General features: G+C 55.5%; 2 protein-coding genes across 2 annotated transcripts; both read right to left on the bottom strand.

The window, feature by feature from the left end:
* Nucleotides 1–750: 750 nt before the first annotated feature.
* On the bottom strand, nucleotides 751–3,356 carry LOC34622102. The gene is made up of 3 exons (XM_022735282.2): nucleotides 3,294–3,356; nucleotides 1,438–3,177; nucleotides 751–1,101 (listed from the first exon to the last, which is right to left on the bottom strand). Exons 1-3 carry the CDS (start codon nucleotides 3,354–3,356, stop codon nucleotides 751–753), a joined length of 2,154 nt encoding a protein of 717 aa, XP_022588035.2.
* A 6,403-nt stretch (nucleotides 3,357–9,759) lies between these two features.
* Nucleotides 9,760–15,823, bottom strand: LOC34622104 (ice-structuring glycoprotein). Its single transcript, XM_026335732.1, is given in 12 exon segments — nucleotides 9,760–10,353; nucleotides 10,510–10,887; nucleotides 11,454–11,705; nucleotides 12,174–12,305; nucleotides 12,532–12,622; nucleotides 13,368–13,474; nucleotides 13,852–13,899; nucleotides 13,901–13,903; nucleotides 14,203–14,583; nucleotides 14,908–15,096; nucleotides 15,172–15,618; nucleotides 15,746–15,823. Coding segments are annotated over 12 exon segments (2,700 nt in total).
* Nucleotides 15,824–16,893: the final 1,070 nt, after the last annotated feature.

Raw genomic sequence — 16,893 nt, 5'->3', positions numbered from 1 at the left:
TGCATGGCATTTCTTGTAGGGTGATTGGTCCTGCGCACCGCCGTTCGCATCGCGCGAAGCCGTGTCTTTTTCTGGTCTATGCGCTCTAATCGCTTGTCACAATACGTGAACACTTAGTTGGGAATAAGCAATGGCAAGTGTTGCTGAGCTCGCGGCGCTGGCCCCTATGAGCTTCCGCTACAAATCCTGATGCCGCACAGAAGGCATTGCACCAAATCACCGTGTCGTTTCGGCCAGTCTTGTTCAATTTGCAAGCAAAAGTAGGCATCCAAGAGGCCAAGTCAGAATGGCGTGATATGGGCGAGACAAAAGGGACTAGTAAAAGGTGGCGCCTCTAGTCGTTTGGCGCCTCCTTGCCAGAAGCCTCGCCTCCTCCGCCTCTCGTATCTAATGCCGGGCACCAATTCATACAAATAATCGACAAGCAACAGAGCCTAACCAGTTGGCTGCACTGCGTAGTTTGAGAACACGATAAGCAGGGACATTGTATTTATTGCTGGACTCCTAAGGCCCGTGTCCCATACTCTCTCTAGTCCTCTCTACACTTGCGCCAAGGGAAAGCATCCCCAGGCCTCATCCCTTTCCGAATAGCGTCGTCCTGTACAGAAGGGTATCAGCGTTCGACAATGCACTACCTACTTCTTCCCTGTAAATTCCTGCAACAGACACCGAAGCCCTAGGGCGATGACATCGCGTCTTCGGACACAAAAAGTACCCCGAATCTCCACGTGATCACAGAAAGCGGAGCTCCTAGAGGAGCGGTACAGGCCAGCACGTGAGAGGAAAGAACTGAAAACGGCAGTCAATCTCGTGCGGTTGCTTTCTCACGCGTCCTCGAAAGGCGGGCAGCCCTTGACGAGGTGCATCCCTGGTTGCATTGCGTGGTCTCCTCGTGAGGCCTTTTGGGTCCTCCTTCCGTCGCATCTGTTGTCGACGGTGAAAAGCATCAGATATGATGCCAACGTTTCTCCTGTACTCCGCCCGTTCGTCCATCGGCGCCGCACTGCTGCGTTCAGCTCCGTTCTCTGCCTCCCCCACGCTTGCACAGCCTCCATATCTCGACTGAGCAGTAGCTTCATTTTCAGATGTGTCTGTACAACGCTGTTTCCCCTTGGTCCCTCCAATGTTCCCCCAATCTTGTGCTCAGCACCTTCTCTCTAGCGCTGCACGCTGCTTGCTAGAGAATTCCACCCGCCAAGGGCTGAGCCTTGTGCTGCTGCCACCCCTGCAAGGGATGATCTTGACTCACCGAAAGGCGTTACAGCGAGTCTACGGCGCCTGCGGGCAAACCCCCGGCAGTGCTACTGCCCCCACAGGCTTTTCTCTGAGGAACCGTTTAGGGAAGCAGCATCCACCAGCGGCCTCTTTATGGGCCCTGCAGCCGCAAGGGGGAAGACGCCTAATGGGGGCGTAACACTCGCGTATCGCGAGCCAAACCATACGATCATCCACAAGAGTACCTGTTGCCGCCTCCTTCTCGGACGCTGGAGCTTCTGCAATAGCTACTGCTTCGCTTGGAGGACACTGCGAAGCCACAGGGAGTCCTCTGCCTTCCTCTTGGTTGTTCGGTCTCGCTGAAGGGCCCTCGAATGAAGCATCGGAAGGCAGCATGCGGGGAACAAAGCGAACGCTGTGTTGCTGCGCTAAATACAGCCCACAGCTATGGAGCGTGTAGCGCGCGCGCTCCTCCAGGAGCTCTAAACGACTGATCCAAGAAGACAGAGTGCTACAAACCTTGTGAGACACAAACCCGCCGGAGGGATAGAAACAGACTGGACTAGAGAGGGCAGTGTTTGGGGGCGATTCCGGCGACCCCTTACAGCGCAGCCAATGCTGTTGCTGGACTTCCCGAGTGCCGACTTGGGCCCGAAGTTTTACGAAGAGTTGGCGTGCTGCCGCGTCAAGCAGTAGATGATATGAAACGGTAACCACGGCCACAATGAAGAAAGATACAATCGCATCAAACACGGAGCGGAGCCCGCTAACAGAGCTCAAAATCACGACTACCAGACTAAGAAGTGCAGGCTGCAGCAAAAGAAGCGGCCGTTGCCACGTATATAGCAGCCAGAACACACACAATTCGGACAGGATCAGTCGGCTGTATCCAGGCACCCCATCCACATCCTCCGGGAGCGCAAGGCCTCCCAGAAACCGCAGCGTCAACATGGCAGTATCTCTGTAAGTAAAGCTGCCGCCACCACTGTTGCTGCTGCGTTGAGAGCTATACTCGAACCCGAAGGCCACAGAGATGAACAATTTCAGTATCAAACCCGCGCACAAGCACCCCCCAAAACGGAGCAACACGGCAGCGCGTAATCTGGGCTGCAAGCTCTTCCACCTATATAAACTCAGTACAACCAGGAGCACGTAGACTCCGTCGACTGCAGCCTGCGTGGGAAGCCACTGAGTTGCCGAGAGCTTGCTGGTTTCGCGCCCCTCCTCCTCCAGGGAAGCCCCCGCCGCTCCGCGGCTCTCTCGAAGCATGCAGCTCACCATTAGCTGTGAAAATGCAGCAATAGTCATACTGGCCAGCAGCAACAACAGGCCTGCAGACCATACCATCCTCCACGCCGTGGCTTTCGGGCAGGCAATGCCGTCTGTGGGGTCAACTGCAAAGACGGAAAGCCGAGGCGAGGGAGTCCACTTTGGATGTCTCCTTTGGTGCTCACGGGCGGCCCCCACGGAGCCACATGCGGCAGCATCGGAGCTGTAGCAGGACGAAACGTGGCCGTCGCAGGATGTGCTGGCAGAGGAGATTCTACAATCGCTCAGCTCCTCCACGTCCTTCGGGGAGGCGTCCTGTGCGTCCCCACAGTAGAATTCCCGGAGGAAGAATCTGGAAGCGAGAGAAGGCCGCGGGGTACCCACGAGCGCGCTCCCCATGGAGGCTCCTCTGGAAAAAGCCTCGGGATGCTGATGTCGTGCAACGGAAGCGGCAGGGAGCGGCGCTTCAGCAGCCTCAAGAGAGGCGCCGGCTCCGAAGTCGTTCAAGTTGAAGGTAGCATCTTCGGTTTCATCAGGGGACAAAGGGAGATCAGAGAAAGCCACGTCAACAAAGGCAAGGGAAGAGGCAGTCGAGGAGCTGCGCAGCATACGGCGGCTCCCCGGACCAGATCCACGCTCGGCCGTCATATCTAGTGACTGATCCCTAGACAGTTCGAACAGAGGACCAGAGGGCTATAAAAATCGAACAGATTCGCACAGAAAAGCAAACGGGAATACAGATCAGTGCGGCGCTGTGCCCGTCTGTGCAGCTAACTTTCTGTCCCTCGGGGAATCTTATGCTCGCAAACCTCGGCGTGGAGCTCTGCCCAAAAAGTGCGTTTACGAGCTTTCGCTGCAATGCCGCCGTGCATATAGACCGTAAAGCCACAGAATTAAGCTGGGAATGCCAAAAAGGTTAAAAATAGGGGAAGAAGGCGGGAATTGCGGACAAGAAACTCGCCAGCCTCGACGACGCGTGGAGCTACGGGGGAGGAGACTTCTCGGACTGCTCGGTAGAAAGGACTGAAGAGGTGCTGACTACATTAAACACCGTGTGCGGTGCCATAAGGAAAAGCTACAGTTGAAACAACAAGGAACAGACTGCCTTGTGAGAAGTGCGATACTCCCCCAAAGCGCGGAGGAACCCCGCGTCGAGAAGTACTACGTGAAAACGGGCTCTGCTGTGGCCTTGCCCTTAACAATGCCACAGAGTCTTCAGAAAAATGAGGAGGGCTAAAAAGGAACAACAAGAGGATGCATTCAGCCCCTCAGGCAACCAGCAGCCACGCTACGAGACGCGAAGGACTGTGGCGAGGGGCGCAGATGAGCCAAGAAACAAGTGTGCAAAGTTAGCAGTCCTAATTTTCAGGTTCTCCCTCAAAAGGTGCTTGCATCCATCAAATCCCTCTGGTAACTCCAGTTAACGTGTCTTCTGCTGTGAATAATAAAACAACAAGGGTACCTTATGCGCCCTGCCAGCAGCGCCCCTGGGTGCTGCTGTGTTTACCTTACCAGACACGTGCTGCTAGATCGCTTCCAGCCTACGTCTGTGCTGTTCCATGCTTGCTGCAAGGCATTAAAATTGCTGTTTATGCTGAATACATGCTAGAAAACAACGTGTGAAGAGAGGGATCGGCGCTTTGGTTTCTGCGGGTGTTACTAGTGCCTCGCTTGCTAGTCCATTGAACGAGATGCAGGCACCGCGTGGGCCTTGCCTTGGGGAGCTTTCTTCATTATTCCACATGGTTTCAAATGCTTTCCCATTTGGCTTAAGTATGCGACGTTTTAGAGCCAACTTGAGCCTCGAAAACCCCGAAGCCCATTGTCTATATAGCGTCCCCTCACTGTTCTGCACTTCAATAGCCGCGCATCTCACTTTGGACAAGGCAAGCCCGCCCCAACGCAGGCGCACATAGCCTCCGATGAGCATCAAAAAGTGCTTGCAGAGCTATGGCCACCCTACCAGTTCCTCACGTATATCATATGATGGGGCAGGAAACAGTGTGATTCGGGATTGATGGCATGGCGCAGTGGGGCAAGGCAATCTTAACAGTTTACGCTTCATTAGTAGTGTTAATGAGCTAAAAACCTTATTTGATGCAGAGAATTCTGTTGCTCGAAGCTTCGCACATCTAGGGCTGAACGCTCGGGGTGCTTAGACAGTGCAGCTACGCAAACCGTAGTTGTCCTTCTTCTCTCCTGTGATAAATTCGCAGGGGCATGTGCGGCGGAGGCTACAATTTTCGCTTGACACACTTCTTTAGTTGCATTCAGTACCTTACTAAGTGTCTCCCTGTGCATATCTTCGATGGACCAAAAAGTTGGCAGCACCCCAAATGCGAAGCTGCTGCTCCCCCCTCATACACTAGCTAGGAGCGCCGTGGGGTTTTAGGCTTCCCCCCAACAGTTTTATGGGTGCGATCAGGTAATTCGTAATTTGGTTATTAGTGTATCGCTAGCATCGGGATCAACAAAAACCATTCTCTAAAGATGGACGTAGACTGTGGAACAGCGCTATTTGGGACGGGTAAGGAGGGCCTCTTAGCCAGTGTGAACGCAGTAGCTCCACAGTTGTTAGAAAGGCATTATTGGCCAGTGGATAAAATGTTTACTGATGCATCAATGAGATTTTTATACCGACCACAAAAGTGTAAAGGCCATAAGGATGGGCAAGTACTTGAGAAGTTCGCTAGCCACCATGCATGTATCTCGCTTTTTATCTTCCAGAAACAAAGAGAAGTTAGTGCTCCGTTCGCCCTGCCTATTGGACTTAGATGCAGTTCACTGCCACAGCTCGGGTCGTCATACGAGCCCTGACTCGTCGGTGTGTGCCGAAATCGGCACACCAACAAGCTGTTGGTAGAATTGAAAAAGCTCAACGAGAAAATCGACCAGTATATCGAAATGCTGAGAAATATGCAGCTTTGGTTCTCAAAAGCTACAACGTAAAGAACAGATGCTTTATCAGTGTTTTTTCCGAGATCTACCCTAGGTGTCCCGTCAGGTGGGCGGACAGCTACTCAGCAATCAAGCAACACGCCGGTGAGGCTTCCATAAATACTTGACCACTTGAGGCTTGAGGATCCAATGATCAAGCTGCTGCCTGTTTGGCTGAGAAGGAAGAACAAGGTCTTGATTTAGAGCCACTGGATGTCGAGACTGCATGAACCGGCCCTACAGTACAATCGAAGGTGAATGCGAAAAGGTCAGAGGGATATTGCGATTCTTAGCAGGCCCAGACTTGCTAACAACGCACCTGCTTGTATTCTGGAGAAATGGGTAATATGAGTCCGAGCCTTAATGCCATGCGAAGAAGGAAAAGCTTTGAGAGTAGGATTGGGCCTAGTGGCAGCAGGTTGCTTGGCAAGTAGAGGAGGAGTATGTGAAAAGCGGAAAGCCTCTTAAGCAGGCTGCGGCGCAGTGAATGGCGCTAGAGAGAATAGGGCCGCACTTTGGCGACCCACCATGAGTAAGGTCTCTGCTGATATAGCTTAGCATTAGTTGTCAAGAAGTACTTAAGCCGATTGACATCGGATAAGGTGAATCTGCTTTCCAAACAGACGGTGCAGAAGTGCAATCTGCCTTCTCACCCCTTAGAGTCAGTATAGCATCTACATCCTTGTCAGCAGACTCAGAAAATATGCCCCCTTCATCCCGTGTTCCAGCTCCGTCACCCTTCAGGAAGTCGCTCAGCTATTCTCAACTCAAGTCTGGAAGGTTCAGGGAATCTCCATGAATATCCTTTCGAATAGGATCCGAAGATCGTCAGTGCGTTTTGGCGTGACCTGAAGACCCGCCAGCACGTCAAGCACAACTTGAACACTGCAAACCACCCTATGGGAGATGGACAGATTCTTGTGCTGAGTGGGTATATCATACACTAGCACACTCGTCTGCCCGTTGATCGGCAGCATCCTTTTTGCATAGTGAGTAGCATCGTTCGAATCCAGGCCTCCTGGTCCTTGTAGTCTGGGGTCAGCATTCACCCTTGAGAACAGAATAAATCAGAAGGCAGCTCGCTATTACGAGGAAAACAGGCACGCGATTAGGCTAAGCGGTTGTCGGTTTTGCCTTTCGATTGTGGAGCCTTGGTCCTAGTGGATCAGTAGGCTTTGCGACTCTTCCACGCGCAACATTAGCTAACCTGACAAAAAGTCTGCAACTATGTGGCTAGGACCTTTACCGTCCTACCGCGAATCAGTGCTCATTCTCTGCGTTGAATTGCCTTAAAGCAGGAGGCACCAGACTACGATCGGTATCAGCATTTCAAAAGAGCTTCAAAGCTCCCGAATCGTTCGTGGATTTTACTACACAGGCAAGTAAGACATATGAATGCGGAGGATCCCAGGGAGCCGTCCGGCCGGTAGAGTGTAGGTTTCGCGTGCCCTGGAAACAGTAGACGGGAGTTTCTGGTGAAGCGGGGTGGGGACCACTAGTCTGACGCTGGCGCAGGAGTCCTTGGGCTTCATTGTCTAAGTGAGATCAATGGCTATGTCACTTTTCACAAGAATATTATGCACAGAAAGAACTCCGCGCGTCCTTTAGTCCTTGTCCTTTCTCAGAGCATCCTCTGCCCTACATAGCTACCTTCAATGAGAGGTGCTGGCAGACGTTCCTGGCTATTATTGTGACACTACTCTCCACACTCAACCCTATACGCAGGTACTTATAGGCGTGGTGTTCTGCCTTCTTCCTGATGCTTCGTTACGGGCTTCGGAATCGACTCTTGTGCTTGAAACGAGTGCATTTGCATGCAGACATTGCCATAAAAGGCGCAGAGGCACTGCTGAGCTAGAATTTACTTTGTTTCTCCTTACAGCTCTCACTTCCTTGCTTCTCGTGGCAGGAGGAACACAAATTTTAGCTCTCCAACGACAACCAGCCATTCTGACGCCACAGCTATTTCGGTTTGCACCTTCGCTCACTGTTTGCTGGTGTGTCTGTCTTTCCTCCCATCGCTTTCACTACAGTGGTTTATGCGCACATCCTTTTCCATATGCACTAATTTTGCACTTTTATGTGCCTGGGGAGTGGCAATTAGGCGGGAACTCTACGGCTGTCCTACAACCAGATAGTCTTGACGCATATGTACGGGAGAAGAGCGCGTGTATATGAAATGAGGATGGAGGTGTAGCGGGCTCAGCAACAAGAAACACCTGCTACTGCTCTACTCCTATTTAACAGAGAACTAGATAGAACTCAAATATTTGGGTTTGGGTGTCTGGAGCTTTTACGGAGTACACATAGCTCGATACAGCAACACGCAATGCTGTTCATATGTGCGCTAGATACTATCTGCAACTAGCTGTGAATGCCCAGGGTGCTAGAAGGTGCAGCTGCGTGCATCCTAGCTGTCCCTCTCCCCAAACGTCGGAAACTCGAGGGGAGCAAGAAGGGAAAGGAGGGAGTTATGTTTAAAGGAACACTTAAAAACATTCAGTTAATGTTTGTATGAACCTGGAGTTAAGTGTCTCCCTGCGGAGCGTCTTTAGAGTGTTTGTAAATATGCTGCACTCGCACACACACAACTGCCTTGTGTGCGACTGCGTCCGAATGTCTAGGCTGTTCGTAGGCCGCATCAAGTTGCCCCCGGGCCCCTCCCTCTCCCCACAGTGTGGAAATCATGTAGGGTTCTAGAAAGGATCAGCGACACTTCTCTTTAAGGGCGGCATGTACCAATTCTCTTTAAGGGTCATAAGAAACAAACACATTCGAACGTGCGTGACATTTAATACAGTTCATTGGATGACCTCAAGCTTCACCATGGCGCTTGGCGCTACAGCTGGTCGCCAGAGCGCGATGTTTTAACCTTTACAAGGGCGTGTCTGCAAGCAAACAAACGGACTTATAAGTAGTCTATATGCTGCCTTGAGGTATAGTAATTAGCTTCTAAAGGACTTTAAGCTATAATTGCGGGGGTTCTGGGGGAGAGTCGTTTTCTGCTGGGAGTTCCTGTAAGGCAATGTAGAAGCTTCGAATAACCTTGTACTGCACGAGTTGTGTGCGTCAAATTTGCGGTCCCCCTGTTTGATATATACATAGCAGCGAGTAAGTTGCCACATGAGCTTTCAAGCCGGTCCCCCGAACGTCGTGTTTGGACTGTATTGACCTCCTCGCAAACACATGCATGCTTTTGCACGGAGGGAGGTGACGGAGCCTATGGGCAACACCCGCTGTGTCCGCTGTCTGTTTCTTCAACGGGAGCTGTCTAAAACTGTGCGCAGCGGCAGCGCTGCTACCTCCAACAGTAGAGATCCTGGAAAGCCCCCAATTCGAGGCCTCCCCAACAGACCATTCTTTGGCCCAACCCAGCACAAAGCATAATCGCAAGCTGGTGAGTGTCTTTCCAAAAGAGAAACCTTTCCTTACTTCGTTCCCTCACCCTGCATGATCTCCGTGCGAGAGGAGAGGGAGCAGACAGTTATGGTGTGTAGGCATTGCTACACCTTCTATGCACCAAGAGCAATCATTCACACCCACTTGCAAATATGGGCAGCCTTTGGACCAAAGGCACAGAAGATTAATTCTCATCTCAAGTAGCGAACTTGACGCTGCAAAGAGTAGCTACGGCTTGGCTGTTTGCATGTTAGTGGTGAAGTGCTTACGCAGTCTTAATCAAATACAACGGGCATTGGAGAAAGTGAAGTCTACCATAGCCCGCTACGCATTCCAAGTTGTGTTTTGCGGCGAGCTGCCAGAATTTATTTTCAGCGCACAAAGCCTGACGTTTCGAAGGGTTTCTGAGAAGCCGTGCTCAAGTGGACGACAAAACAGCTTCGACAAATTTCCCGTCAGGGATAGCCCCTTGGCGTTTTCCTCTTTCCACTGCCCTCATCTCCCCTTTTGTGGCCCCTATGAGTGCCTTTGCACTAGACGCTTAGTCAGTGTTTGCCATGACTGCATGTAGATATATGTAGTGTCTACGGCTCTGGCTCCAAGGTGCCATCCCCGCCAGCTGCTGCAGGGAAGAAGGACTCCACTTGTGATGGCTGGAAGGAGCGGCGGAAGCAAGGCTCAAAGGGATTCACGCTGCCTTGCAGTCCGGCAAATGCAAGTCCAGTCTGTTAGCATGCATCCGATGCACACAGACCGCCCTCCTGTACGCGTGGCGATGCATACACAAGTTTCTGCATGCGGGCATGTCACTGCAACGCCCCATGCCTCTTCCTTGGCAGTCCCGACAGACTGAGGACCGGCTAGCTATCCCAGAGTTCAGCCAGACCTCGTGCGCCTTTCAGGGAAGCGCGCGACGCACGAAGATGCCAAACCCGAGGGTTAAAAGCGGTTTACCCTTTCCTTGAGGCCTCGCAACATCCGCAAGAATCCTGTTGGCTTCGCTGCAGGAGCCTCGAGGCATGCCGAGAGCAGCAGCGTGTCTTCTGTTTTGTTGGTACTTCCGGCGCCCTTGCTAATGCAGTCGTTGTAGTCGATACAGCTGGTGACGCCAGCACTGGTATGGTTGCTGCCGTCGGTTGTACTGGCATCTTGTTTGGAGGCTCTAGCGACAGCGTCCCCTGCTGAGAGTGCTTCCGCCTCATGTGTAGTGTCTCTGTGCGCTTTAGGCCCCGCAGGCGTTGCATCATCCAGCACAGCAGCGTCCAGAACCGAAGCGGGAAGCTCTAAGGCCGTGGCTTCCGAACTGCTGCCGTCTGCTGCTCGCATTGCAGTAGGTGCTTGCGAGGCTGCCTGTAGTAGGAGTAGCGCGGGTGCCTCTGCCCTCGATTCAGTTTGACTTTCCACCGATGAACACTTCTCCCACTTACCCGAGGTAGCCACGCCTTCCAGAGTATCTACCGCGATGAATGCAGACTTGCTGCTAAACCCCCCGGCGACAGCTCCCGTGGCTTCTTCATTTGCCTGCTCCGGGTGCTGCAACGGTGGGGCTGCATGCACACGCGCTTCTCGTTGCACCAACACGGGAGCGGAAGCAGCGAGAGGGGGCCCTTGTCCGTCCACCTCACCAAAGGCCTCCTGCTGCCGCGCCAGTGGCTGCTGCAGCTCCTCCTCCTCGATGGGATCCAGAGCTTTCGGAACAAGTCCGGCAGCCTGCAACGCATCAAAGTAGGCGAGCATCTCATCTACTTCCGTTGACGCGTCCGCCGCTGCAGTCTGTGTCGGTGCCGCTGGAAGGAGAGGCAGCCAACAGCTGTTTTCAAGTTGCTTGGGGGAGGCTGCCGACGCAGAAACGGCTGTCACTGGCGGAGGCGCAGACGGCTCTTCCGCCTTCACAGGTGCTTCGGAAAGGATCGCCAGCGGCCGACTTGCTGTACAGCCGCCATCGTTTGTCCCTCCAGCAGTCATCGCAGCCGCAGAGGGGCCTGCTGAGCAGACACTGGCTGCTGGACGCCCCACAATATCGGCAGTTTCAGAAGAGACGGGCTCCTCGTAGGATCTGCTCAAGCGCTGTTGCCACCGCTGCCGGATCTTCTCGCGCCGGATCCTTCCCATTCGTTCGACCAAGGACTGCAGCGGCTGCTGCTCGTGGGTGCCCTGCTGCTGCTGCGCCGGAGACGTTTGCTGCAGCTGCTTCTGCTGCGTGTACAGCTCCTTCTCATGCTGCTGCTGTTGCCCTTGGGGCTGCTTTGTCCCTTGTTGCTGCTGCTGCATGTATGTGCTGAGCTGAAGCGGCCGCTCGAGTGCCTCTCTCTCTGGTTGCGGTGCTGACAAAAAAGGCATCTGTGCGCGCTGCGGCAACATGTCAGGAGCCTTCACCCCAGTTGAGGAAGGATGCCGTTGCTGTTGTTGCTGCTGGAGGCGCAGCTGCAACAGCTGCCGCCACTTGTGCTGCTGCAACTGCTCTGGCGTTTCGTCTTTATGACTGCAGGTGTCACCAGTGCCTCTGATGCTGCTGGTGCTGCTTCTGCGAGATGAGGCGCTGCGGCTGCGGAAAGCTAGCGGTTCACTGCGGGGCTGAACCTGCTGCTCCTGCAAATGCTGAGACAGCAGGGGCCTGCTGCTGCTGGAATTGCCGCTGCTGCTGCTGCACCTACTGAGACGCCTCGAGCTGCCGTTGCTGGTTCCCCTGCTATCAGAGCAACTGCTCCAGGATTCGTGCATACGTCGCTTGCCCTGCTGCTGCTGATGCTGCAGAAGCCCCTCCCGTCCGTCCTTCTTCCTGGCGTTCTTCCTGCTGCTGGTGCTGTAGTCGCTGCTGGGAGACTGTGTGCCTGGGCACTGCCCGTTTCTGCGGTGCCTTGAGAGCTTTCTTCTTTTGTTTGTCTCTTGGAGGCAACAACTGCAGTCTCTCAAGGACGGTGTGTGGACGTGCGTTTCCCCCCCGCTCATCACTCTCTTGATGTTGCCGCGAACGCTGCTGCCGAGGCTGCTGCGGCTATGGCTCTGGCTTCGGTTACGGCGGCTGTGGCTGCTTGTGACGGTCGGAAGAACGCGGCGCGTTTCCAAAGAAAGGAAATCAGGTGCATGCAGACGTGCAGCAGCGCCAGACGCAGCAGTAGGTGCTGCAGCTGCCGCTGTTGCTGCTCCTGCTGCGAGGTGGTCTGCAGCAGCAAGGTGCTTTAGGGGGTCCTTCCTGGGGCTACAGCAGTTCTCTCCTCTGATCAAAAATGGCTGCTGCAGCAGCTGAGAGTGCAGCTGTTGCTCCGCCCCCGACTGCAAAGCATCCTCCCGCTTCCCTTGCGAGGAGACAGACAGCGGCTGCTGAGGCTTTCGCCTGTGCGAATGCGACTTGCTTTGGCCCCTCTTAGAGCCGCGGCGGCTTCCTCGAAGCTTAGCATGGCGATGCTGACGGCATCTCGAGAATCGCCACTTGCTGCTGCTGCTCTGGCTCCTTGTATAGCTGGTGCTACTTTCACTGCGGCGCGCTGCGTGGCTATGACCCCTTTTCTTGTAGTGGCAGCGATGCGTAGAGATGCGGCTGCGTTTGCTTGCCCTCGCCGTCACTCCTCGGCTGCCCGTACGGCGGCTCCGCCTGTAGCGGTGCTCTGTACTGCTGCTGCTCTTGCTCTTGCTCCTGCTCTTGCTCTTGCTCCTCCTGCTGCTCCTGCTACTGCTCTCGCTGCTACTGCTCCTCCTGCTGCTCCTGCTACTGCCGCTCTCGCTCCTGCTGCTCTTGCTCCTGCTGCTACTGCTATCGCCGCTACTCCTCCTGCTGCTGCTACGCTTTTCGAGCAGCTTTCGTCTGCTGCGTTTCGCATGCTGGCCACAACACACAGAATTCCCCCACCAGCCCCAAGGACGTGCGCCTCCTTCGCGTCTGTTGACACAGCTGCTGGACGTTTGACTGCTCGCGCTCCCCCTGCGGCTGCCGTGAGTCACTCCGCTGGTCCTGCTGAAGCTGCTGCGTCGCTCGGCGCTGCTGCTGCTGGCTGCGCTGCCGATTTGCCAACCCGCCGAACGGAAGGACGAAGGCACCTGCTGCTGATGCACGCCGCTGCGGCTGGCGCTGCTCCTGCTCCCCAAGAAATGCCGAAAACACTGCAAGAAAACCTCCCCGTCAACTTGCACATCTGCGGCCAGGTTCAACAGCAGCCGAAGGCCCCTCTCCAGCAGCAACCCCATGTCGTCTCGCTGCAGCGCTCGCCCCTGCTGGTGTTGCCGCCCCTGTTCGCCTCCTAGCGGTGCCTCTTGGTACTCGGTGGGAGGAGCTTCTTCTGCAGGAAGAACCGGCTCTTGCTCCGTGGTGCGGTGCAGGTGCGTTCCAGACGGCGGTGAAGGCGCAGCAGGCAGCAACGCAGGAGAGCCTTCGACGGGGCATGCAGCAGCAGCAGCAGCAACACCCAAGGAAACAGCGGCATCCGCATGGCCCCTCACTCCCACAGAAATCCCCCCAGCCCCTTGCTGCTGTAGCAGTGCATGCGTCTGAGTCTGCAGGGGACGCCATGGAGGCCGCTCATACTGCGCTCCGAGAATCGACGCTGCGGCGCTCTGCTGCTGCTGCTGCTGCTGCTGCGGGTGCTGCTGCGGGTGCGGGTGCAGCAGCTGATAGGGCCAGTGCGGATGCGCCTGCAGTGGTAGCTGCTGCAGGGTCTGCCGTTGTTGCTGCTGCGGTGCTGCCTGCTGCAGCTGCTTGAGGGGCTGCTGTAGCTGCAGCAGAAACGGCTGTTGCTGCGGAGGCGCAAGGCCTGGCGGCCAGTCAGCTACGCCAGCAGCAGCAGCAGCAGCAGCACCAGCAGCAGATATTGCTGCAGATACAGGGGCAGCAACTTGCGGCAGCAGTCCGCCTGCTGATGCCGCTGGGTAGCTGTGCAGCAGCAGCTGCTGCTGCTGCAAAGGCATCGGAGTCTCGTAAAACAGATGACCAACAGAAGCGAGTTTCCGTTGCTGCCACTGGCGCATCTGTGAGTACTGCTGGTGCTGTTGCTGTTGCCGCTGGTGTGGTGGTGGTGGTGGTGGTGGTAGACGCAGGTATTGCTGCTGTTGTTGTTGTTGCTGTTGCTGGTGTTGCTGCTGGTGTTGCTGGTGCTGTTGTTGTTGCTGGTGCTGTTGCTGCTGGTGCTGTTGCTGCTGGTGTTGTTGCTGCTGGTGCTGTTGCTGCTGGTGTTGCTGCTGCTGGTGCTGTTGCCAAGAATTCGACTGCTGCTCCACCACAGGCCGGCCAGAGGGAATTTCTGAGGGCTGCGATTGGAGGGGATGCTGCAAGCTGGGGACGGCGTCACCTTGGTGGTGGCGAGCTACAACAGCAGGTGGCTGCTGTTGCCGCTGCAACTCAGGAGGCAGCACCAGCTCCTCTCCCTCTTCCAGCTGCTGCATCAGCAGCGCCTTGCATCGGCGAAGGTGCAGTGCATCCACAGGGCTCTTCTGCAGGCGGAAGCTTAGTCTGCCACCAGATTTGCCAGCGGGGATGCGGCTGCTGCCTGGCGTGTCTGGCTCCAGCAACAGGCCGGGTGGCTTGGTGAACTCTCCCGTCAGGGAGCTGCCGCAGCGCTGCTCGCTGCTTGCCGCTGTCAACGTCGGGGGATTTGCCAGTGCTGCGTATGGCCATTGAGACGTATGGTGCAACAGCTGCAGCAAGGAGGTCGTGGAGGAGTCTGCTTTCGAAGCTACCCGTGGTGTGTCAGCGGCTGCAAAAGCAGCCGAGGTAGACCCACAATGCGCCACACTTCCTCCTGCCGGCGTGACTTCTGCCGCTACCTCTGCAGGCTTCTTTGGAGAATGTACAGGTTGCAGGAAGGGCTTTGACAAGTACATGCCTTCACCTGGAACCGCTGCTGCTGCCTCTGCTGCTGCCGCTTCTGCTGCTGCGAAAGGCCTTCCTGCTGAGGCTGTTGCTGCTGGCGCAGGAGCTTTGTTTCGGAGTTTCTTCCGGAGGCGCTCCAGAACGGAGGCTCTGCGGCTTTCTCGTTGCTGCTGCTCGTGGTGCTGCAGCTGCGGGGACGCAGCAGCAGCAGCAGTTGCTCCTTTAGCAGTTGCTGCTCCTTCAGCAGTTGCTGCTCCTTCAGCAGTTGCTGCTCCTTCAGCAGCTGCTGCTTCGGCTGTGGCATCAGCGGCTTCCATCGCAACGTCCGGAGGCAGTTCACCGTCCTCAGGCTCCCCATCCACTGCTGCTGCCACGCCTTGAAGCCAAGTAGAGAGGGCGAATGGAGAGGTTTCGCTCTGCCGCTTGGTCGTCTTGTAGCGATGATTATTGTTGCCGCTGCTGACCTTGTTGCTGCTCTGATGCGCAACGCCTTCATGGTCGTCTTGAGAGGCGATCTCGCAGCAACTGCCGGCGCTGCTGCTGCTCAGCACGAGTGCTGCAGATGCGCCTGCACTTGCACTGCCCGCTGCAGCCGTCATGGAAGCTAAAGCCTCCGTCGGTTTCTCTCCTGCTGCTGCTCCAGCTTCAGCTGTATCTGTCGAAAGGCGTGTGGCTGCCGCTCTGGCTTCAGCTGTATCTGTCGAATGGCGTGTGGCTGCCGCTCTAGCTTCAGCTGTATCTGTCGAATGGCGTGTGGCTGCCGCTCTAGCTTCAGCTGTATCTGTCGAATGGCTCGTGGCTGCTGCTCCAGCTTCAGCTGTGTCTGTCGAATGGCTCGTGGCTGCTGCTCCAGCTTCAGCTGTGTCTGTCGAATGGCTCGTGGCTGCTGCTGCTACTTGCATGTGTTGCGACCCTCCTAGCTGCTCCTGTTGAGACACTGGAGAGCCCTCCTCGCCAGGCGAGTCACTTTCCCCTGCAGGGAGACGCAGCTGCACTGCCTGGGGGTGATGCGAATCCACGCAAAAACACATTGCCAGCTGCTCCGGGAAAAGGCGGCAGCGGCGCAGAAGAGCTCCTCTGCGAGCCAACGTCCACTCCTTGGGGGTTTCTCGCGCGCCTCCTGGCGATGTTGCTGCCGCCGCGCGCCGCTTGTTGGGGGAAGGCAGCGGCCCAGTGTCTTTTGGCAGTTTGAAGCCGCCACATACAAGCAGCAGCGACGCCATCCTTTCCGCCGCGCCAGTACCAGCGTCTGCAGAAGCTGCCTCTAGCCGCATGCTGCTGCAGCGCGGACGGTGCAGGCCGTCGGCTGGACTGCCCCTACGCCTCCGTAGCGGCGGCAGCAGCTGCTGCTGCTGCTGTAAATTCATATTTCCGCAAGAATGCGCTTCCCAGCTGCCGCGCTTCCGCCCTCTGCTTGAAGGACTCTCCATAGGACGGGTGGCAGAAGATGAAAAGTCAGCTTCCACGCGCGCCTTGCCCTCCGCCTCCTCTTCCTCCTGCTGCTGCTGCTGTTTCTCTTCTGCTCCCTCCGCCTTCTCCTCCTCCTCTTCCTCCTGCTGCTGCAGAACGGTGGGGTGGTCGTCGCCGGTATGTGGCAATTCAAGAGCAACAAGCGAAGGAAACATCAGGCACGGCAATCCACACGTGCTGCTGGTGCCTCCACAGCCTCCGCCAGAACCGCTGGTGCTGCGCGACGCAGAGCCGACTTCAGAAAGACTGCCTTGTTGCTGCAAAAGCTGCTGCTGCAGAGGCCCTTCAAATAACGGCCTTGCGACACTATCGCCTCCTCCGTAGAGGCACCGCCACTGCCCGTCACCCCAATACACGCCCTTGCTGCTGCTCTTCGCGCGCTGCTGTACAGACAGCCGAAATTCCCAGATGTCAGGCAAACCTTGTCCATCCACCCCCACGCCACCACACAAGAAGAAGCTCAACACCCCGTTCCAGCGCCGCAGCGCAGTCATCGAGTGCCTGCACACCAAAATCAACAGCCAGAGACTTGCGGGCTGTGCCGCACAGCACCAGAGGGCGAGGGGCGTGCGGTAGTATTTACGGGGTGATGCAGAGACGAAGGCGACAAAGTGCTACTAGCAGACGGGCAAAATAATACACACATACACACGTATACATATACATATACACATATACATATACGTATACATATACACATATATATATATATATATATATATATACATATACTTATACATATGCATATATACATGCAGACATATACACATACACATATACATGCAGACACATACATATCCGTA

Source organism: Cyclospora cayetanensis, unplaced genomic scaffold, assembly GCF_002999335.1.
Source record: "Cyclospora cayetanensis isolate NF1_C8 unplaced genomic scaffold, CcayRef3 CcayRef3_contig_79, whole genome shotgun sequence".
Lineage (NCBI taxonomy): Eukaryota > Apicomplexa > Conoidasida > Eucoccidiorida > Eimeriidae > Cyclospora > Cyclospora cayetanensis.
This window is presented reverse-complemented; position numbering and strand designations above follow the sequence as displayed.

Bases quoted from the DNA above. Each gene is read 5' to 3' on its own strand.
- LOC34622102 (XM_022735282.2), bottom strand. From the start codon at position 3,356: ATGCACGGCGGCATTGCAGCGAAAGCTCGTAAACGCACTTTTTGGGCA. The intron at 3,178-3,293 runs GTTTGCGAGCAT...CGATTTTTATAG, and splicing joins GGGCAGAGCTCCACGCCGAG to CCCTCTGGTCCTCTGTTCGA. The intron at 1,102-1,437 runs GTTTGGCTCGCG...AAGGGGAAACAG, and splicing joins CTCTTGTGGATGATCGTATG to CGTTGTACAGACACATCTGA.